Here is a 23571-nt window from a genome sequence, read left to right on the forward strand (position 1 = left end):
GCTTGGGCCCTGATCCTGCGATTGGATTCACATGCGCTGATCCTGGTGCCTGCGCAGTCTCGTTAACTAAAATGCTGTTCCCCCGGGTTTCTAGGGTCTGATTCACACTGCACCTAGTGGCTAAAACTGAGATCAGGGCCCCATTGCAGCAGGTGCTGCACCCATAGTGAGAGGAAGTCCACACCTCTAAATGCTTACAGCCCAAATAGATCAGACAGGTGAAGGCTGAGAGGGGAAACAGAAGCACAGAGGGGTGAAGTGAGGTGTCCAGGGTCACGCACATGGCAGGTCAGTGGAAGAGCTGGGAACAAAACTTAGGTTCCGCTGGCTGTCACTGTACTGCTCTGTCCACTAGACAGCACTGCCTCTTGCCCAAGCATAGGACTGGGGCCTTAACTGTTCGTGTGTGGGAGTTTGTGTGCTGGGAGCAGATGGAGATTAAATTGAGGCAGAGCCGGGGGAGTGGGGAATATGCTGGGATCCAGTAACCCCTGGGCAGAAGAACACATCTTCTGTCCCCAGAGCAAACCTTCATGAGTGCATGCCTAAATACGAAGCTGTTGGATATGGGGTGGTTTGAGCCCCTTTGCTCCATCCTTCTACTGGTTCTGCTACCTCTGCAGATTAATTAATACAGGACTAGACTGCAGGGAAACTCCCTGTGTTAACCATCTGCCATCCAGCGTCTCCCTTAGGAAACCAAAGAGGCGGGTGTAGAATGAGCTGAGCTTTGCAGCCTGCCAATTTGAGAGAACCCCAAATCCAACCATGGTGTTGTCTGCACTGTCCTAGGCTTCACATTGGAGCCCTGAACACCGACTGTGCTGACCCATCCCAAGCAGGGTGCTGGCACATGGGGCATTCCCTTGTGATGCCGTAAGGGAGGAGCTCCTCTTGCTGCAGAAGCCCTGGGATTCCCCACCATGGGGAACTGCCTTTTGATTCTCCTTTCCCACCTTTGTCTCCTCTACAGTTGCGCCCACCAGACCTGCGGGGAGCAAGGCAGCTGCATGCCACTGCAGCTCGACCATGCTTTGGTGAACTGCACGTCCAGTGGCCTGGGACACATGAAATGCACTGTTGCCTGTGAGAAGGGATTTGTCCTCCAGTCCAGCAGCGGGAAGGGTCTGAGCCCCAGAGAGGTGAGTTGGTTGCAAGTTCTGGTGGAAATAACCATGCAATCTGACTGAGTGGCTGCTACTCAGCTCCCTCCAGCTTGCTTGGGGCACCCCCAGCTTTGCCAGCGCACCACAGTCCTGACCCACAACACCCCCTGCTCTATTCCAGGACAGGACCACCACCCTCAGCAAGACCAGTGCCCTTCAGTCCCAATCCGTGGCACGCTGCAGTTCCAGACCTGGGCCCCTCACAGCCCTGCTAATGCACCTCAGTCCTGACCTGTGCCACCTACTGCTCTGTCAGTCTGGGGCCTGTTTGGCACCAGGGCTGCCAGTCAAGCCAAACTGAAGGATGTTGTTGTGAAGTGAAGAAATATCCCCCAGGGTGTAAAGATACTTGTGTGGGGAGAGAAGTTTTCCTGGGGATCTCTCTTCTGGGTTCCAAATACAGGAACACTTTCAATAAGGGGGCACATCTGTCATGGGTACAGGATCACCCCTTGATTTGATTTCTACTGGTATGCAGAAGAGATGTGCCTCCTTCATCCCACTTCTCCCCTGGTAGTAGTCTATTTCACGGATGTGGGACTGAGGTGAACCAGAAGGGAAGAAAGCAGCCACTGTTACCCTGCTGCTCCCCTGTGGTCTGCCTTTCCTACTGCAAGTTCTGCTAGTCACACTTGGATCTCTGTGTCTCTGCAAAGAGCAAACACCCTTTCCCTACCTCCTTGTTAAACATGCAGCACTGAGGGGAAATGGAGGCACACACAATAGTCATACAAAATACCATGAAAATTCCCCACTTCATCACGGCATGCAAATCTGACATCAGTATGTGGGCATAAGGGAGTCTAACTGAGTGAGAGCATATCTAAATTGGTGTCATTTGCATGAGGGGTTGGAAAAGGATAAACAAAGTTGTACATTAAAAGCTGTTCGTGAGGGGAGCTACCTGAATGTACACCTTCCTCTGCCTTCCTTATTAGCGGATTTCCCTCCAGCAATCCCCTTTCCTGGCAAGTTACACCCCCATGCTCTCTCTTAGGGCTTGTCCGCACAGGGACATCCAGGAAGATTAATTCAAATTAACAGAAGGTGTGAATTTGAAGTGGATTAGAACACGGAAATTCAGAATTAAAGTAGCCTCAGTCTTCAAAGTGAATTAAACCAAATTAAGGTCACTTTAATTCTGATTAACAGTGTCTATACAGGGGTTTAGTGAGTTTTAACTAATCCACTTCAAATTCACACCTTTCCTTAATTCAGATTAATTTTCCTGGATGTTCCCATGTAGACAAGCCCTTAGACTCAAGGCCATCTCTGATGGAACTCCATTAAAGTCAGTGGAAGTACATCAGGGATGAATTCAGCCCAGCTAAATTCCCTCTTGCCCACGCCTCAGCTCACTTCTGAATTTATCCTGGCGACCTGTGGGTCAATCCTGTGCCACATCCCCCTGCTTGTCCAGCAGCACTAGCACGGAAGCGGCTGTTGAGCAGTATGTTTGGCAATATGCTGCTCTCTGCACCCCAGAGGGCCAGTCCTGATGAATGAATTAAATTGCCACATACAGCATTTGCAAATTCAATCTGTTAGACAAGCATATTATCCAGAGAGGAACTGAAGGCCAAGCGGAGGTGATGGTTGTGGCATTGGGCGAAGGCCCAGGAAGTACTCTGGGTGGCGTACCAGAGGAACAGATGACATGAGCCCATGACAGTTCCGGAGGGAGAGACTAGAATGACAGGTGTCTCCAGAGTGTTGTCACTGTTAAAGGGCAAGGTACTTGCTCGTGTTTTGATCAGAAAAAAGTAGGTTAAGGGAGATGCATTTGAAGGAATCTGGATGAGGAGCTAGATAATAGGATATGGAGCCTTTCTTTCTCTGTTGGTCACTGGTTCTAGTCTGCATGACATTCGTTTGGCCTATTTCCTAGCAGGCAAGGGTCTGTGTTATAAACCACCACTATTGCTAGCCCCCTTGTTAGCTGGGAGACCAAGGACCGAAGGGCCTAGATATTGAACTGCCCTAGAAATGATCCTTGCAGGTTGAGGTAGAGTCCCTTTGGCAGGGTGCTGGGCACAATCCATACTGTATTTGCAGTACCAATAAGTATGGACTGCTGGACTTGAGTCTGTCAAGGTGACTCCTCTCTCCAGCACCGGACAAGAGAGCACAGAGTGAAGTGAGGTGAAGATAGGTGTGGGTATAAGGAGCGTTTCGGAGACTTTTTCCTGAGGCTGGAAGCAGTTCATGTCTGGAATGGACAATGCAACTGTGAATGTGTTTCGCTTCAGTAGTAAAAGGAAAAGGAGGACTTGTGGCACCTTAGAGACTAACAGATTTATTAGTGCAAAGCTTTCGTGAGCTACAGCTTCATCCGATGAAGTGAGCTGTAGCTCACGAAAGCTTATGCACTAATAAATTTGTTAGTCTTATCCGTAAAAAGAAAAGGAGTACTTGTGGCACCTTAGAGACTAACACGGCGGCGACTCTGAATCCCTTAAGTAGTAGTTAGATGGGCACTTAAAGAACTATTAGAGTATGAAGATTAATCAGGCAGATGGATGAATCTAGATGGGCTGCTTGGCCCCTGTCTCTCCTCAAATGCTATTAATTATATGGCCTTCCAGCTACTCCCTAGGTGGGTCAAGGCAGATGTCATTGGACGGCGGGTTCCGTAATGCACACTGGTCCATTCTCGAGAAACAAAATGTTCCTTTTGCCTCTAAAATGAAGCCACACAACATAAATCTGCCTGGTGGGAGTTCTCAACATTTGGCAGTCAAATGGGAAGTGTATGGGCAGGGCTGGGCTTGAGGCTGTGACCCAGCAGATGGGATGTTGCAAGTGGCCTGTAGTGAGTTTTGCAGTGCTAGAGCCATTATTATGCGGTGAGCATTTGGTGGGATGGTGATGCTTTAGGAATGCTTCTGTTGTGATTTCCCATGCTGCTGGGCAGGTAAGTGTCACTGTCCTGTGCTGCTCCATGTAGGCCTCGTCTACGCTGCAGAAGAAATCGTGCTTCATGTAGCCAGGGTTATGGTTATAGCTAATGTAGCTCACCACATCCACACATTTTTGGAGGGTAACCCATGTGCCACACAACTGGATTTATTTCAGTGCATTCTGGGAAAATCCAAGTGGCTATCCCATCCAGCCCCACTTCCCCATGCAAGGGGCAAAGGATTATAGGTGGCTTTAAAATTGGTGCAATGCACTTTCAGATGTCCTCCACCACAGTGATAGATACTGCATTGCAATTTCTACACTGTAGAAAAAACATTGTTTAAAATGTGACTCCATCTTGCATTGCGCACATGCGGTGCCACAATTTAACGGTGCCCCTGAACTGGGCTACATATGTAGGGGCCTGTTTGTTCTGCAGCTATTCAGTGAGTTTGCAGCCAGGTTGTAACATGGTTGACTACACACACGACATGGGTGTACCACATTTCGAACCTGATCGTGATCAGGGTTATAATGTGATTGACAGATTGTAACCAGAGCCTCAGATAGTTCTTTTGTTGTGTAAAGGGGATTTCTTAACTATGTTTGTTTTCCTGGTTATCCAGTAATCCAAATTCCCACGTGTCTGTGGGTCTATACAGAATAGCAAAATAAGCTTGGAAGACCCACTTACAATACGGCTGTCCTCTGATATGGTTAAAATAAGGCTCTATTTTGCAGCGTAGAAAAGACCAAGTCATGTTTTCTGACATATTACAGCCTGGCTTAGGAGCTGTGTGCTAACCATGTGTTTTGTGGAGTCCACCACACTACTAACTGATTGCAAACATCTCTAATGTAGATGACCCTTACATTACCGCAAAGGCCCCACTGTGTAGCATGGGGCCACACATGCATTGTGCTCCCGGAGACGGCAACCCGAGCACATGCCTTGTGCAGGACAAGGGATGGTTTGAGCATGGTGTCCCAGCGGAGGAAAGAAGGGAGAGACACTGCAATTCTTTGAAACCTAGGCCAGCCTTTTTGCCACTGTGGTAACTTCTAGGTTGTGTCTATGCCACACACCACTGGCTGCGGTGTGTAGGGTACATGTCGCTACACACTGCAGTGACAAGCAAGCTGCGTCCATGCTGCAATGTGTAGCTACACACTTCAGTGAAAGGCTCCAGCTGTGGGGAGCTGCTGGAATTTTTCCCTGCAGCGGGGAGGCAAAGGGACATTAGACTGCTAAAACAGCAGTGTAGACGGGTGTGTAGAGCCATGTAGGGTACATACTGATAAGGTTCAGGCTTGTCTTTACTCTCCTCACTGAAACCGTGCCTCACTGGTTTTTATACTCATGCTGGGGGAGCATGCAGAGTATGTGCTCTATGTGCCACCATAAGGTCTGTGCCATGTAGACCTACCTTTAGACTACAACTCATTCATAAAAATCAGAAGCTGGCATGTTCTCTTCTTAGAAAGAGTTTCTGCTGACATGCAACTCCGGGAGGTGGGACAGATCCGTGACCTGCAACCCCGTGGACTGCGGAGTTCCTGACCAGTCACACGTGTACTATGCTGAGTTCTCCTGCCCCACCGGGACCACGTTCCTGGAGCGCTGCTCCTTCGCCTGCATCAAGCCAGCTAAGCTTCAAGGTACGGGATGCCACAAGCGTCCATCCTTGTCCCGTTCAGAGCTGAGCTTTGCCTCTCCATCCCTACCAGTGTTGTTCTGACTGTGCCGGCCAAGCAGGCTTTAGGTCTTCTGAGGCCGCCTGGGAAGATGTGCTTTATCTGTCTCCTTCCCCCCAAGTACTAATGGCAACCTCCATGGCCACTTGCTGCCTGCCACTTCAAGCCATGGGAATGTCCCCTCCCATGTGCTTGTGCAGCCTCTGTTAGCCCCTTTACATAGATCTGGGAAGCCAGGAGTGGAGCAGAAGTGCAGCTGGCCAAATCGGGATCGGGGGAGGGCTTTGCTGGGGACAGTCGGATGGGGAATCAAAGAATGGCACACTGGCTGAGGGGCATGTGTATGTATGTGGCACTAGACTCCTGGAAGCACAGGGCCTTTTGTAGCCACAGAGGCCCCTACTGCAGCCTATGGCATTATAACTCCATATGTTGCTTCCTGCCCACCACATCCCTCAATCTCTAATTTGTGGTTTGAAGCCAAGGTAAGAAAAGAGAGCTGCTGTTACTGTCTCTACAGCACGGAGATGGATGGGATTTGGGGGTTATTGTCCTGACAGTTCCAAGCACTGGGGCTTTGTGTGAGTTTCCACTAGCTTATGCACTCTAATATCACCTACAATAAATCATTTTAATGGGTGTCCTATTTAGCGAGACATTTATAGCTGAAATGTAGGAAAATTGTTCCTCTTTTTGTCGAAGGTACAAACCACAGTCAATGAATCTGATTTTCCTGACAGTGAGCATGTCTGCAGATCCCAGCATGAACTGAGCAGTGCAGCATGTAAGAATGCCTATAGTCAACAGGCCAAATTTTGACCTACACAACACCGTTGCCTTCAGTGGGGCTGCTCAGCTGCAAAGGAGGGCAGGATTGAACCTCCTAGTGCATCCAGATGTCTGTTTTCATTCCACCAGCTCTTGCTCCCATTGAAGTCAGCAGAAGGCTTGCTTCGGCTTCAGTGGAAGAGGAGCAGGGCCATCCATAGAATGTCATGGTCTTGTCCAATGGCTGAAACAATGCCTGCCCAGTGGATAAAATCAGAGAGTCCCATCATCTGAACTAAGCACTGGATTGTAAACTTAAATTGTAAGCTATTAAGACAGGGACCTGCTGGCTTCATGGTCTCATTGAAGTGCCTTGCATCCTGGTGGGCATTAGATCAATAATAATAAATACTAAAGATAGATTATATGATCTGTGTGGCATCAGTCCTGGGCACTACCTTGCAGGAGATCCAAAGGAAGGAGAAACCTTATGACTAGCTCCTTGGGATGCTGGCCCTCCGGGAACACCGTCACGCGTTGGAGGGGCTGCCAACACAGCATCTTAAGCTTAGCTAAGAGTGATGGGAATGCCATGCCAGACAGAACAGACTTCTGCTCAGTTCTCCAGGCTGGGTGGGCTCCATTTTGTCCAGCACAGGAACCACTTATGAGGGTGTAGAAATGTGTTGGAAGACGGTGCTATATTTCCCATTGCTCGTCTGACTGTTCCTATTCATTTATCTTAGGAGTTTCTGAGGTACCAGTTGTGGTGACAGCTAAGCACTGACACGCCCCTAAGGAAAACGATAGCATTTAATTATTATTATTACTATTGTTGTTGTTGATGTATTAATTGCATAGCACTTAGGGGCCCCAGTTAGAGATCAAGGCTCCATTGCATGAGGCGCTGTAACAAACTGATGGCCCCTGTCCCACAGAGCTGCCAGTTTAAGACAAGTTACAACAGGGGGCTACAACAAATAGACAGGGGAACGCATGAGGAGACAAGGTAATTGTGACTGGCATGATAAATCAGCTATCCAGCCATTGCGGAGTTTTCCACAGGCATCACAGCAGAGGAGAGTTTTAAGGCGGATGTGAAGGAAGTTTAAAGAGCTTGTCAAATTCCTTTATAGAGAGGTGTCCCTCCTCCCCTAGGAGTTGTTCCATTGACTGCCCACTGCGCTCAAATGGTCAGTTTCAGTAAGGGCCTAATGTCAAGTGAAGTCAATGAGTTTCTTTCCATTGACTTCATTGGCAATGACATCCGACTGTATAAGAGCAGCTCTTGCTGGTTTCCATGCCCACAGGGTTGTGTCTGCTTCAGGGAGTCCTGCTAGAATTATCCTGTGTTCTGAGCATGCTCTGCTTCTCTCTCATGGAGTCAGGACTGAGTCAATGGCTGACCTGCCTGGAGGATGGGCTCTGGTCACTCCCAGAAGCTTATTGCAAACTGGAATGTGATGCACCTCACGTGGTCGCCAATGCCAAGCTGTTGGTGCCCCGGTGCCTGCAAGGGAACCACGACGTGGGTTCTGTCTGCCGCTATAAGTGTAAACCTGGATACCACGTGGCGGACGGCATGGAGCGCAAAGCCAGAAAGTAAGTCTGAAGCTCTTCTGTTTCAGAAGCTTTTTCCATGTTCCTTTAATCTTCTCCTCTATTGCTTACTGTAGTAGAGTCACTGGGGACAGAAAGATGTTTGCACGCTGGCTTTACAAGTTAGCTTGGTTGCCTGTGTGTGTACAATTCATCGCCATTTTCTAGTGTTCACACACGTCACTGCATAAAAATCAAGTTTACCTGTTTGTGGGGAAACTGATGGGAACAAGATGTAAATCTCCATTGTACTCGTGTGCGCACGTGAATTGAGGTCCTGCCATCCAGCCCTACAGACTAAGCAGGGGTATACTGGCTCTGTGCTCGGCAAGAGACCTCAGATGAAAACTAAGCTTCTCCCAGAAGTGCTAGTGGTGGTTCCACAGATGGTGCTTGTCTCTCTTCTCTCTTAGGCAAGTGCTTAACTGTAAGCATGTGAGCCATCTCCGTGACTTCAGGGGGGCTCTTAACTGGCTTAAAGTTAAACGTCTCTGAGTGAGGCAGAATCAGGGCCTCAGGCGGTAATTAGCTGATGGTCTACCGTGAGCGCACTGTGCTGCTGGAGTAGCTGTCTTTGAAATGAGGGATTAAACCTAGGTCTTTACTGCTCGTGGGCATGAAAGAGCTTGTGGTGATTTTCTGTGGGGACAGAGATGTTAACCCAAGTGTCCTGGCAAAATTTCAATCAGGTAATTACATTGCAGTTGGAAAATGCTTTCTCCTCTGTAGGAGATGGTCCTGGTGAGACGGGGGCACTGATCTCTGTACTGAGCCAATACCCTCCCATTGTGCTGGAGGGTGCTGCAGTGTCTTTTGGGGTGAGACCCACTGAGGTCTGGCTGGTTATGGTCATTAGAGATTCCGAGCCAGTGTTTGTGCACCCCCCAGGGGCTTGGCTCAATTCCAAATCAGGTTATTACCTTTGGATTATTTAATCTCCCCTTTCAGCTTTAATTGGATGCAATTTTCTTCTTCCCTGGCTCTCCCTGGTGTAGTGCTGCTGTGCACTGTGAAATGGTTGTCCATATTTCCCCCTGCCCCGTAATGGATAAAGTGATTACTGCACACATCTTTGTCAAGTACTGTTAGGGTTCCTGGAACTGTGAGGAGCCAGACAGAAGTACAGTCATTATTGTCATGCATAATGATAGGTGCATGGGACTGAAACGACATTGCAAATCAAGGCTTTCTCAGCAATTAAAATTGTGTAAACTAGAGGGAATTTCAGGGTTGTAGTCTGAGTATTTGTGTGCATTGCTATAGCATGCAGGAGCCCAAGTCCTGGCCCAGCACCTCTTTGTGCTGGGCACTGTACAAACGCAGAAGAAGAAGATGGTCCCTGATTAACATCTGCATTAACAAATACAGTGAGAGCCTGACCCAAAGCCATTGAGCTCAGTGGGAGTCATTCCTTGGATGAGTAACGTTGATGTGTGATTAAATCTTGGTTTACACATGTTTACTTAAGAGTTTACTGATTAGTTAGTTATACTTATAAAGCATCTGGAATCAGTGGGACACAGTAACTTACATATCCAATATAAACTGTGCAGACTTTATTTTTCCATGCACTCTCCAGCCTGTCAAATCTGGCAAATGCACTGACTGAGCTGTTAAGGGGCTTTCCCTTCATTGCACCTGGACAGACTATGGGCAGTTGAAGGTTTTTGCAAATCTATCAAGCTCTCTTTTTGGGTTCACAAAACTGGGCAGCCAGGGGCTGAACCCCAGCGCAAATTAGAGAAGCCACGGGTTTGGTTAGTTCTGCTGACCGGAGATGAGCACAGCGCATTGCACTCCAACTCTGCCCCCTTATCTCTGGAGGACTTGGTGTAACATGCCCTGTAGGCGACTCTCTGCTGTTCTAGTGATGCACAGTGATCTTAGTGAGGCCCGGAGTTATTTTTTTTTCCCGGGGTGATTCATTTAAAATAAAGCATGTTGCTTTAGCTATCAGGAACCCTGTGTTATGTAAGGATGAGAACCCACCTTCCCTCCACAGCTCAGCTTGTGCAAATAGATGCTTTGTAGGTGGTATATTTCTGCAGTGATGCTTTTGTTAGACTTTTCCTCTCTAATCCATTTTTTGCCCTGCTAGTTAAATGGATTATGACTGACAGTAGCTCCTAGGCCCCCAGTGAGGATCAGGGCCCCTATTGTGCTAGACCCTCTATGGACACATTAAGAAACAGTCCCTACCCCAAAGAGGGGATCATGCAAGTAGACAAAAGATGGAGGAAGGCAGGATCATTTACCCTCCTTTTCCCTGTGGGAAAGCCAGGCGGAGAGAGGAAGTGCTAGGTTTTTAAAGATATTTTGGTGCCTAGATGCTTTTGAAAATCTCACTAGGCACCTATCTGCCTCTTTAGGCACCTAAATACCTTTAAAAAACCGGCCTGAAGCAACTTATCCAAGGTCATACAGGGAGTCTGTGGCCAAGCTAGGAAATGATCTGATATACTCAGTCCCAGTCCAGTATCTTAACTACAAGGCCAGCCTTCCTCCTTCTTTCTGCTCCTTTTTTCCCAGTCCTTCCTAAGCAGATGCAAGACCACTACTGTGCATGTCAAACTCTCAGGCCTACGTTATTTGAGTGGCTTCAGAAGCTATCCATACCCTTGCACATTACCAGATGTGTGGGATGCTGCTTCCTTCTCCCCACCCCTCCCCTCCCCCCCAGCCCCAGTGCCATTCACCTGATTGTCACTGCGTAGTCATTCCCTCAAATTGAACATTCTGGGGCTTTCATTCCAGCTGGGCCAGAATTCCCTCTGCTTTGTTTGGTTTTAATTGATTTTTACCAGTGGGAAAGCAATTACACAAAGATTTGTTTTGAAATATGTACACAAATTCTGCCTCCTCATCTCCTGATTAGATGCCCTCTAATTCCCTAACAAACACTGCCATGGCTGATTACATAAAGGTGGAATGCAATTAGGTAACAATGATTGGATTGCTACATACAGCACATGGGGAATCTAGGCTGAGCTGTCAATGCTCATTCTGAACTTCCCAACTTTTGTAGGCTTCTGCTCTAATAAGGAAGAGTTGAGAGCCCCAATGACCTTAAAGACCTTTCCCATTCCCTTGGTGGAGGGGCGGGATGTACAAGGAAATTCTTTGTCTGATAGAAAAGGCTGTTCAAGAGTTGCTCCAAGTAGATAGACACTTCTTTTGAGATGTTTAATGACAAGAAAACCCTTAGGAGATTGTGAGTGTACAGTTAAAGGTCTGTGCAGAGATTGCTACCATTTGGTTGCAAGGGACACTGGAATGGTGTGACTGAGGATTGTGAGAGGGGAGGTTAGAAGCATCTTGAGCTTTTGTCTGCATCTGCACTCGGGGAAACCTAACGATTTCCAGCTGTCGGCAACACTGGTGCCACTGGCCAGCAGTTAGTCACATGGGGAGCTCTCGCATAGACAGGCCTCCACCACTGTGCCCTCTGACGAGTCTGACAGACAAGGGGTTACAAACAGCAGTGGCTGTGGGAGCCATCACTAGTGCTCACACTTGTGCTGACAGTGGTTTAGCCATACCAGCGTTAGCAACAGAGGGGAAATTTGTAGGAAATGGCCTTCATGTGGAGAAGGCCTTTTTCAGAAGAGGCGGGAAGGGGAGGAGAAGGGGTTCCTTGGAGGGCACTGAATTGAAGACTGCAATAATCAGAAGGGGCCGGGCTGGGGATACAATCTCTTGAGATTGTGATGGTTGGATGGGGGAGAAGGGTCTCATTATGTCCCATCTGGATGAGGCCCGCTTGGGAATCCTCATAATTTGGTTGGGTCACCCTTGAAAATGGTTTCTGTGGGCCAGCCAGGCCCCTCAACGACGTTGGTACTTAAATGGCCTGTGTGTTTTGGAATGGAAGGGCCAGAACCCTGTGTGATTTCTGTGATCAGTGAATCCTCTGCTGCACAAGAATTCATTCCACTGGCTGATTTCAAGGACAGCGTGAAGGAAGGTGTATTCACTCGGGATGGGATTTGCAAAGCTTCCTAAGGGAATAAAACTAATGGAAACCAAACTTCCAAATCCTCTAGGTGCCTTAGACAGCCTCAGCCTACATTCCTTTCAGCCCCTGCCTGTCTCCAGTCTCTGTTGCTTCCATCCACCACAGGGGCTGACACTGGAGCCGTCCCCTCGCTCTCCAGTAGGGTAGATATAAGATGCTAGAGCAGCTGAGCTGCAGATGAGTGGGTGAGCGTTTGAGACACCGGCCAAAGAATGATTTGCATCTCACCCCTTGACTAAATTCAACGCAGCCCTGAGATGGCCTAGGAAAAGATGAACTGCACCCCTTCAAGTGGGACATCTGATGTCTCCAGCTCCCTGCGTTGTCCAAATACTACAGGGCACTGAAGTAGACCATGAAAGGGGAAGAAAGGTGGATGTGGGGAAAATGAAATGGAAAGTTAGCAGGATAGAGGCTGGAAGCACTTCAGAAAGGCCACATTGGGCAAACAAGGACAGACTAGTCCAGGAGCCATCCGAGTACACCAGGGCACAGGGCCATCTTACATTAGCTGGGTATGAGCATGGGCTTTAGCTCTTAAGCCATAGATTCACCATCCCAGATAAAATACAAATGTCCTGCCATAAAGCAGGGGAAAGAAAATATAGGCTGACAAACAGACTCCCATGTATTTACATCTCTAATAGCACCAATAAAGATTTACACCCCATTAGCTTGGGGCTGGGTGGTTGTGGGGGTTTTTTTGGTCCCTCTACCATTACAAGGGGAAAGAGGCAGAAATCCAGTGACCCAGCTTTTCTGTCTTTTAGTTTACCAATAAGCAACCCCCCTCTCTCCTTCTAGACTTGGAATCCTCAAATCTCCTGCCATTGGCAGATAATGTGAGCTTTCAGCTGATTTACAGCAGTCCCTCTTGGCCTCGGTGCAGTGGATCCTCTGCTCCAAGTCCTGGCCACTCTAATACACATCTGAGCACTAGCCAAGCTCCCCGCTGCATGGTTCGTGGAGCTTTAGAGACCGACATTCATGCCTTTCACATCAAACGCAGCTCCTGCAGGCCTCATAAATCTTCCCTGCGGCCTTCACCTTCTGCCCATTAAACATCTGCTTGAAACACTTGATTTTTGATTTTATTTTCCTTGGGCTCTTAGTTCCCCCGCTAATCCTAAGTAAATGTCACTCTCTGAGATCAGAAGGAGTCAAGGTGTTTTTCTTGCACAGCGAAGTTTAGGGCTACAGGTTTTAAAAGTCTTTCCCCCCACCCTCTCAGCACCTCTCTGGAAAGAGGCTGCTTAGCGTTCATGGGTCAGCAGTGTCAGCAATATCAGCACTGGGATAGCTGCCGCCTTCTATCTGTCAGGGAAGGTCAACCCTATTGGGAAGTAGCCTGAAATGAGAAATTTGCCTTGGACAGGTCCCTGAAAATATGAGTGATTGTTTAGGATTCACAGGATGTGCCGTTTTCACATTGGACAGCGGGTGTGGTGGGGTGGGGTGCATCCGGTGCCAAACTCTTTCCTATCTCTGGAATATTCCACTGCTTATGAGGAAAGTTGGCATGCTCCTGATAAGCCCCTGCTTTAGTAATCTGTGGTGGATGGAGTTCATATCCAGCGGGCAGAGAGCTGCAGTGTTTGCAACCAGCTCCATTCCCTCTCCTGGTTTCGTCTGACAAAGGGTGAGTTTCCCCTGTGTGGCTTGGGCAGACTGGCAGGCAGCTGGAAGCCCCAGTGTGTTAATTCCAGCACCACATCAAAGCGAAAAGGCGAGTGACGAGTAAGGATCTCACTCACCACACAGGGCACCTGTGCAAATCCCACATTCCTTAGGCATGTCGCAGGCTCCCAGCCCTTTTGATACTAAGGGCTTGTCTATGTGGTGAATTACTGCACCATAAGCCAGCGTGTGACTCTGCAGCACTGCAGAGTCACACCTTGGGTTGCTGAGCAGTAACTCACCATATTGACAAGACCGCCGGCTGTCTCCTTATGGAGTTACCTTGCTTCTGCTGAAAGGCCCTTGGATGCATTTTTGAAGAGCAACAGTGACATATAGTGGCTGAATCAGTTATTCCCAGGTGTTTGTCTAGTGAGTGTTTGCACGTCGCTATCCAAGCCCAAAGGGATGCTTCTTGTTTAAAGGACATTGCTGAATGATTGAGGCCCGGTTTACGAAGCCCCCTCATAGCCTTATCTCACAGGATTTATTTATAGTCTAACCCACTTTTAGCTCCCCCACGAGACACTGCCACCTGCTGAAATGCTATCGTAGAAACACAGGGCTAAATTGTAGCTGTAAGGTCATGCTACATGAAGCATTATGCAAGAGGCATGCAGAATGGCCATACTGACTCTCCTCTAGCTCTTTTGCTGATATAAAACCTAGCATCACCTTTTGCCAGTGCAACCTGATGCCATGAGGACACACTGCGCTGGTGAGGGCAGCCAAATAGGAATGCACCCTGCTGAAATAGGTATGTCAGTGGCAAGAGTTTTGCCAGTAAAACTTCCTAGTGTAGACAAGGCCTCAGAGACACAATTCAGTCCCTGCCCCACAACTGATGGAAAGCAGCTATGCGCTGCCCCTTATTTGAGCTGGACTGTAAGGTGCTGATTCAACCTTTTGTCTCCTGCCCCTATTTCTGCAGCGCTCAATGGCTCCCCTGCTTTTCAGATCCGATAATCACACTCAAAGATGTGCAAGGAAATTAAAACTGGCTGACTGGCTACCTGTTGTGTCCTAGAAACTTTTAGCTGCTGTCTCCTAGGACTGTGTCTGCTGGAGGTGAGGGGCGGAGAAGGAAAAAGTGAGGGATCAGTCCTGGACAATGAAAATCATCATTAAACTTGTAGAAAAGTCCAACAGTAAAAAATCTGGGAGACTTACGAGCGGTCAAAAGATTCTAGAGCAAGGTCAGCCAAGAATAAGTAAACATTGAATTTAATAAGGATCCTGTCTGCAATTATATTAGCTAGGGTAAAACTCACCAGAGCTACCAGTCCTAATGCATCAAGGGGTGTAAACTCATTCGTGGCTGGAGTCACAAAGACTTTTCTCCCCCATTATATGAGTACTGCTCAGTTGTCCCAGTGCATCGTGGGGTTTTTATGCCTTCCTCTGAAGTATGTGGTATGTAGATGGTTGCCAGCAATGGAATACTTGAGTAAATGGACTGTTGTTTTGTACATTTTTCTTTTTCATTATTTTTTTGGCAAGGATTTAAATGTTATATTGTTTTAGCAATACAAGCAGATATGGGTCAGTTCTGGTATGGCAATTCCTATACCAGAAAGATATTTACAAATTGGACGGAGTACAGAGGAGAGCCACAAAAATGATAAAGAGGCCAGAGGGATTTACTGATGAGGTACATTTGAATGAGCCAAGTATATATCGCTTGGCTACGGGATAGGGCACAGAGATGGAGTGCACGTATCAGAAGGGTTTGAGAAGCATGGATGGAGAAGAATTATTAGGGTGGCACAAGGGGAAATAGCTGGGAGGGGGCCAGGGGATGAAACTGAGGAATGGAAAATTTCAGCTAGAGAGGGAAAAGTTTCCTGATAGTGAGATCTGTTAGATTGACGTAATCTCCCAATTTAAGTGAAGGAAGCACCACGACTTTGGACATTTAAACCTGTACTGGGCAAAGCACTAGGAAATGTGCTGTAGGAAGCAGTGCTACATAGGGAAAGGCCTGGATAATTAAGGCCCTGATTAAGCAGCACAGCAAACTCATGCTGAAATCAAGGAGAGTTCAGCACATGCTGAAAGGTAAGAGTTTTGCTGAACAGGGATGGATTTAAGCATGTGATTAAGTGTGTTGTGGAAGTGGGGCCTAAATGAGTCAGAGCCTGATCCAGCAAATCACCTAAGCATGTGCTTAACTTTCAGCACATGCTTAAACCCTGGGGCTCAAGCAGAGGTTTCAGTGCTTTGCTGAATGGAGGCCTTAATGTCGTTTCTCTGATACTATGCTCAGACGAAGGCAACTCTATTTGCAGAACTATGTGTTGTTCAGTATTGATTATTATTTGCAATCCTAATAACACAAGCTGCCAAACATCCACTCAGATTTGCTTGCAGGGGGTATTGTTGCTCTCTTCTCCACTCCCCTCCCTTTCCCTTCTCCTGGCTCCCACCGCAGTTGATCAGCGGGTGTTGTGGGCTTGAACACAGTTCCAGCCAGGAGCTTAATGTGAACTTCCTTTAGTCCAGGGGAAAAGGCGTAAGCTGAAGCCACAGAACCAACAGCGCCCTCTTTCGTAGGTGAGCATTTGCGGCTTTGGGATTGCCCTTTGGGTGTGTGGTACAGTAACTGTCTTGTGCTTGTGTTCCCCAGAAAGTTATTGAAGATCCACTGCCTGGAAAGTGGAGTCTGGGAGGAAGGCAGCTGCGTCCCAGTGCTGTGCGAGCCGCCCCCTCCTGTCTTTGAGGGGATGTACAACTGTACCCATGGCTTTGAGCTGGACACCCAATGTGTGCTCCGCTGCAACCCGCAGAGCAAAAGGGTAAGAATGACTTCTTTAACGGGGAATGCAAGAGCACAGGAAGCTTGCTGGAGGACACCCTGGTGACCTTGTTTGGGTATGGCTTTGAGCTGGCCTGAAAGCAGCGTGGCTAGCTAATGAGATGCATTGCAAAGGATATTCCGTGCCCTGGTTCTGAATTTATTTGCTGAACTGCAAATCCATGGTGTACTTGCTGCAATCAGCATCTAGGATGGGATTTCCTTGGGAGCCTCCCAGAGACATTTACACTGGAGTCTTGCAGGTGAATAGAGGAATTTTTCTCTCTGTCAGTTCAGTAGAAACGAGGGCCTTAATCATGTGAACACTTAGCCATGTGCAACTCTCATGTGTTAAAGTTAAGTATGTGTGTTTAGTGAACAACTGGGGCCAAAGTAAAGGAGAACTTGAAACAGGCCCTGATTCAGCAAAGTACTGAAGTTTGAAGGGGACTTAAGCATGTGCTTAAAATTAAGCACATGCTTAAGGGCTTTGCTGAAATGAAGTTTGGATTTCTGTGTTTGGCTTGAATGGACATCAAGACAACTCCTAGGATTTAGAGCAGAAACTGGCCTGGATTTCCTGGCCTACCTGGGACAGATGCTGGTGCCTGCATCAGAAACCAGCATCTACCACAATGCTCTGCAACTGACCCAATCCATCTCCTGTAAAAGGGAGACATGAACTAATATACAAACCAACAGCAAAGCTGAAAGTGAGCAATATTTCATGACTTATCCAGCTGTTTAGCACAATAGCTATAGGATCCACACCTCAGTTGTCTTGCTACGCTGCTTTATTTTGTTGAAGTGTTGTGGGCATGCGCACGCATGCACATAAACCATAGGGGCCAGATGAGAGTTAAGAATGCTAAAATGGGCACCTTGGCTCCTGTTGTAGGAGAGTGGGAGACAAGTTTGTGTCCTAATTTTGTTCCGTTCCAAACTGAGCCCCATGCATTACCCAGCCCTGGGCAGCAAGACCTGCAAGCTGCTTGAATTATTCAGGATAAAATAATTCAACCCAACAGGTATTTAACAAATGTAGGCCTGTCTTCTGTTCACAAAATATCTGCAAAGCCATTGTAATTTATTTTAAAGGTTAGTTTGTCATTTACAGTTGTTCAACAAATAATTTTGCAAAGAATTTTTCTCCTATATTTATATGCACACTGGTCATGGTGAGCATTTCTTAGCTGTTGTTGTTGCCCAAAGACTGTCTCCCTAACTCACGTGGCACTGGTGTGTCCCTTAATTGGGTGACCTAGACGTTGGTCTACACTTCAGAGCACTGTATAGAACTTTTTGTGCACTGTAGCAGGGTCCACACGGCGAGGCAGTGTGCGGCAAGCTAGTGCATTGTAGATCCACACTCTAGCTTGCCATGTGCTAACTCGCTGTGTAGACAAGCCCTCAATAAACAAGAGGAGCCAACGTTGTCTGTGGACATTCAGAATTGTTTGTCTGAATCTGGCATCCAACTAATGGAGAGCCTTTCAGAATGGGTGTGAGTGCATTTCCATGGCAGAGCCCCATGAATGTTTCTTTGCACTGGTATTTGCAATGCTCTCTGCCCATGTTCTTGCAAATGAAAATTTACTCGCTCGAATGCTCATGAAGGAACAGAAGTACTGAGCTGCTTACTGACCCTTGATCTGTGGGCCAGGTAACCTGCTATCACCTGATCCCTGGCCTCAAAGCCATCCCTGGGAGATGAATTACTCGGCTCAGGTGGCACTGAGGCCAGCTCCCCTTGGAGGGCCAGCCAACTTTGTGACAGCAGAATGCAGATGTAGCATTGGCAGCTGCTCTGCAGATCTGTTCATTTTGGTATATTTGGGTTAGATTGTAAGCACCTGGCCTGGGATTCCTTTCTCTCCCATCCCAGTTGTAGGAAATCTCAGGTCTGTTGTCAATGCCTTTGTGATGCAATGGTTTTCCTGGGCTCTTGTAGACTTTAAGAACCGAAGGGACCATCGTGATCCTCTAGACTGACCTCTTGCACATCACAGGTCACACAATCTCACCCACCCACTCCTGCAATAGGCCCATAACCTCTGGCTGCGTTACTGTGAGGACCAATAAAACCCAGCACCTGGGAGGCAGCTAATGGGTCCCAAGTGGAACTAAGCTCACTCTCCCAAAAGGGCCAGCCCACCCAGCGACTGTCACGCACTCTTGTAATACTCATGGAAGAAAATAATTTGTACTGTCAACAATTCTGCTTGTTTTTAAATGAAAGGTTAATTGCTGCTGGGGCAATTTGCAGAAGGACTGTTGCAAGTGTCTCATCGAAATACATGTGGTGAATTTCCTGTGATGGGATCAAATTGCAATGTGGAACAGTTTGCTTCATAAGCATTTGGTACTGGCCATCATAGATTGGATTCCCCCATTTTGGCATAACTTATAAAAGGCTGCATCCTGCTCTCACTGTAGTCGATGGAGAATTTTGCCTTTGATTTCAGTGGGAGAAGGGTCCTCCTAAACTTCATTTTGTGAAATTGATGTTAGTGGGGAAAAGGATAACATGATTTAAATGGGCTCCAGTGGGAGGCAGGTTATTCTTTCTGGTATGACTACGTGTGGCTAGGACAAGGGGAATAGACACAAAAGCCATTGCAGAGCCTCTTGTACTAGCTGTACAGTGCAGTAATGTGGATTCCTCTCTTTGCTTTTCTAGGTTCCTATCCTTTGTACTAAAGAAGGCTTATGGACAGAGGAGTTTAAATTGTGTGAGAACCTGCAAGGCAATTGTCCTCCACCTCCAGAGCTGAATTTAGTGGAGTACAAGTGTGAAGAAGGCTATGGCATTGGTAAGGGCAAAAAAGGATGTTGATTTCTGATCCAAACCCGCTTCTCTTGGAACAGGCTGTTTGTTGAGTCAACTGGGTCTACTGTGGTCTCAGAGGACTAAGTGAAAGGTCACACTGACTCCTTTGCTGCTCCAGTAACATTTAAATTTCTGACAAAGTTCCATTTTGTTTTTAGCCTTCTGTCTGCACATTAAGCCAGTTGGGCAGTTTATGGATGTACATAACATCTGGCCATGTTAGCAGTAGAGCTTTAATCCTAATGCTGGCTTTGGGTTAAGGATGTGTAGTTTCATGAGGCGAAGGAATATGTCAGCGAGGCAAACCACAGCCATTTGCAGTATTCTTACACCCTTTGCAGTTGTTTTTACTGTGGGTGGTTGTGGTGGTGATGGTAATTCCTAGAGGGATGACCTGAGTTACCTGGCATGTGAAACTGGGCAATTTTACTCTTCACGGGTCCATGCAAACTGTTTCTTTGGTCTAAATCCACTTGGGTTTATATCCTTCCCGCTTTAAAGCAACACTCAATCATAGCTGCCACATCGGACTTGGCTTTGTGTCTAAATGGAGTGTTAATGCAAAACCCACATAGTTTTCAGTGCAAAACCATAAATCACCCAGTTTGATCAAAACTGGGCCCAGGCTGGTGAAAAAGGCCAATTAAGTTTTGCAAAACTTCTGACAAGCCTGGTATGAGTTTGGGGCGGGTGATGAAACCCGGGCATTTTCCCATGGCTGCAGGCTCCATTCGGAACATTTTGCACAGCTGTAATTTGATTTTTTTTAAGTTCTTTATTAAATTTTAAGAAATAAAAAGATCAAGGGCTAGATCCACAAAGAAATTTAGGCATCAAACTGCCACTGCAGGCTCCTACATTCAAAAGTTAGATCCTCCTAAACCCTGCTCAGCTGCCACCTAACCCTTTAGACACCTAAGTTCCCACCAGGGAAGTACCCTAGGTGCCTACATTTCTGCCAGTGAGTATGCACACAGTCATCTATATTGTGATGCAGCTGAGCTGGTGGGCCCCGGTGGGATTTTCAAAGTAGGCATTCCCCCCTCTGCTTCACCTGTGGGGCCAATCCTGTTGATGTGCTCACAGGCAGCCTCTCAGCATACCTGCCAAATCAAGCCCCCCACAAAACATGGCAGCAGTTGTGAACCTGCAGCCTGCGTTCAAATCCTCAGTCTGCCTGGAACCTCCCAGGCGAGTGCCCTACCCACTGGGGTGTCGGGTACGCTGGGGTAAGTCTCTTTGGTTGAAGCTGTACCGCTTTGTGTGAAGTGTTTTAAATAGTTATCGGAGCAGGGATTGGAACTCGGTCTCTACAGTGCCTGCCCGAACTGCTGGGCTGCCGAGTTGTTCCCACTCTCTCTGACCCGATGACTGCTGAAAGTATTCCCTACCAAGTGGAACAGTTCCTGCAGAAGAGAGGGAGGACCACACCAGAATATGCTGTAGCCCTGTGGTAGGGCACTCACATGGAAAGTGCAGACCTGGGTTCAAGTCCCTGCTCCACATCCAACAGAGGGCGGGGATTTGATCCCAGCTCTCCCACAGCCTGAGTGAGTGCTCCAACCACTGCACTATAGCACATAAGGCAATTGCCACCACCAGTGTTTTTTTGTGAGACTGGGCTGGCCTGGCTTAGATACCTACCTGCAGGAGTAGGTTCACAGCTCTGAATCAGAAGTGGAGACAGGTGCCTGCCTCCAGCCAAGAGATAATCCCCTAACTCCCTCTGCAGAGCGGTTCTTAGGCCGCACCCCTCGCCTCACCACGTCCTAATAGCTGTCTTACGTGGCTCCCTGCTCAGCTTGGCTTTTGAAGACCCGTGTCTTAGGTGCCAAACTCTCCCCGTGCATTGCATAGGGAGCGTGGGCACCTAACTCAGGGCAGTGAATTCCGCCGGGTGGCAGGTGGCCTAAACGGCAGGCACTGCAAGGCTGAGCCTAAGTCTGTGGATCTAGCCCCAACAGTGCAAACACACCAAGATATTGCCTGAACTTATCAAAACATGTTAGAGAGGCAGTGCCGTCTAATGGAAAACACGTTAACTGATGCTCAGAATACCTGGGTTCTAGTCCCATCTCTGCCGCTGACTCGCTGTGCGACCTTACGCAAATGACTGCACCTTTCTGTGCCTCAGTTTCTCCTCCCACCCTTTCTCTGTCTTGTATGTTTAGATTGTAAGCTCTCTGGCCCAAGGATGGCTTCTTATGATGTGTTTGTACAATGCTCAGTACGATGGGGCCCCGACCTCAGCTGGGGCCTTTAGGCATTATTGTCACAATAATAATAGTTGGTTTTAGTTGATATAACAACAATACAAATGAGACCCAAAGCAATCGCAGCAAAATAAACTTAATAACACTAATATCCTCCTCCCCCGCAATAAACAAATACTGCCTCCAGCCTTCAGAAACAACACTCAGACCAGCTCCCCTGGTTTGGAATGCCCCGGTATATGGAAGAGTAAATCGCCTCTATCCGTGGCATTATGTAAATTCACATTGGTCATAACATTCGTACAATGAAAGCTGCTTCATTAACCCTAAAGCATCACAGTAAAGATCCCTGTGGCATTGTCCCATGTACAATTCAGTGCCTTCAAAGGATAGTTCATCTTCTGTCTTTCTCCTGGTGGAATTCTGTGCCAAAATCTTTTTAAAATTCTGTACACAACATTTTAAAATTCTGCAAAATTCTGTATATTTTATTTGTCAAAATAACACTATATAATCCATGCCAGTTTCAATTATACCTGACAGAAACAATGTCCGTAACAATACAAACCCAAAAAAACCAAAAATTTCCCCCCAGGAACAGAGAGTTAAAGAAACCCCTATGAGAACCCAGTTTCTGTTTCTCCGCTCCCTCCCCACCAGAGCCCAGCTGGGGAGGCCAGACACCCACACTCCTCCCCCCCAGAGCCCAGCCATGGGGCACCCCCTTTTCCCAGACACCTGCACCCTTTACTCCTCCAGAGCCCGGGGATCCAGAGGAAGAAACAGCCTGATGCTGGGTCCTAGGTTTGTATGGAGTTTCCTGCACACTGCCTTCTTCCTTCAGGGTGTGCAGGGAACTGCAGCTGCCGGGGGTTCTCCAGCTCCATCCTCCTCCCCCTGGCAGTGTCTTCTATTTGCAAGCTGGGGAGTTGGGCTCTGCCAGGTCCAGAGGTCCCTAGTGGCGGCCAACCCCTCTGCAGAGCCAATTCTGTTGGGGGGGGGGAGGAAATTCTGTAGAGAACATTAATTCTGTGCAAATTCTGCATTGCGCAGTGGCGCAGAATTCCCCCAGGAGTAATGTTTGTACCTTTTTACCTGTGTAGCTGCCTCCATGCTAGTGATTTATATTAGGCTGAGATTTTTTTCCATTCTAATTAACCTTTTAGCCTCAAGATAATCAATCTTTTAGCCTTCAGCTCTTAGGAGCCAGGCCTTATTGTACTGCCATAGGACAAGAAGTCAGTAGTTGTGGCCAGCTTGCATTCCATCATTTAATACCCCGTTGATTGTGTAGAACACAGTGCTGTTCTGTGCTCCGCTGTCCTTCCTGCAGTACCCAGGAGGCTGGAAGACATAAACTATGGACAGGTCTCTCGTTCCAGAATTTTCAAGCAAAGATCTGCACTGCAAAGTCTGATTTGTGGGGATGTTTTTCAGAAAGTCCAAATGTTACAGGTTCTATAGTCATTTGCATAACCAATATATTTTATTCCCTTAGGGCTAAATCCCAATTCCACTGAAGTCAATGGAAATTTTGCCTCTAACATTGTTAGGACCATGGTTTGGCTTGTTGAAGATAGTGTAGGAACCACAGTAGGATCATTGCTAGATATACAGGACAGTCCTATTTTTATGGGTCTGTCCCATGTCCTGCCAGCCGAGCTTGCAAGACAATATAGAGTCACCAGTGCACAAGAGTCACTTCACCACTTTCTAGGTGCTTCCTTCTGCAAACATTTGACTTTGTGTCCTCTGACTTTTCAGTTCAGTTCTGAGGTGGGCAGCATAGCTGTGTGAACCCCAAGATTCTCCCATGATTGGCTGGGATTTTGGAAGGGAATTCTAGCCCAATCCCCAGAACTGGCAAATAGAAGGTCTCTCCTGGGTCTGCCTCTATCACACTGTAGTGCCTA

General features: G+C 47.6%; 1 protein-coding gene across 1 annotated transcript in view; it reads left to right on the forward strand.

Annotated features, from left to right (window-relative positions):
* Positions 1–23571, forward strand: part of PAPPA2 (pappalysin 2) — a 168079-nt gene that overhangs the window by 104134 nt on the left and 40374 nt on the right. Inside the window, exons 14-18 of the mRNA XM_074962019.1 lie at positions 974–1142; positions 5549–5726; positions 7919–8132; positions 16448–16616; positions 19296–19428. Of these exons, the coding sequence (XP_074818120.1) occupies positions 974–1142; positions 5549–5726; positions 7919–8132; positions 16448–16616; positions 19296–19428 (863 nt within the window). The remainder of the gene's footprint in view (positions 1–973; positions 1143–5548; positions 5727–7918; positions 8133–16447; positions 16617–19295; positions 19429–23571) is intronic.

The sequence above is a fragment of the Natator depressus genome, chromosome 8 (genome assembly GCF_965152275.1).
Source record: "Natator depressus isolate rNatDep1 chromosome 8, rNatDep2.hap1, whole genome shotgun sequence".
Taxonomy (NCBI): domain Eukaryota; kingdom Metazoa; phylum Chordata; order Testudines; family Cheloniidae; genus Natator; species Natator depressus.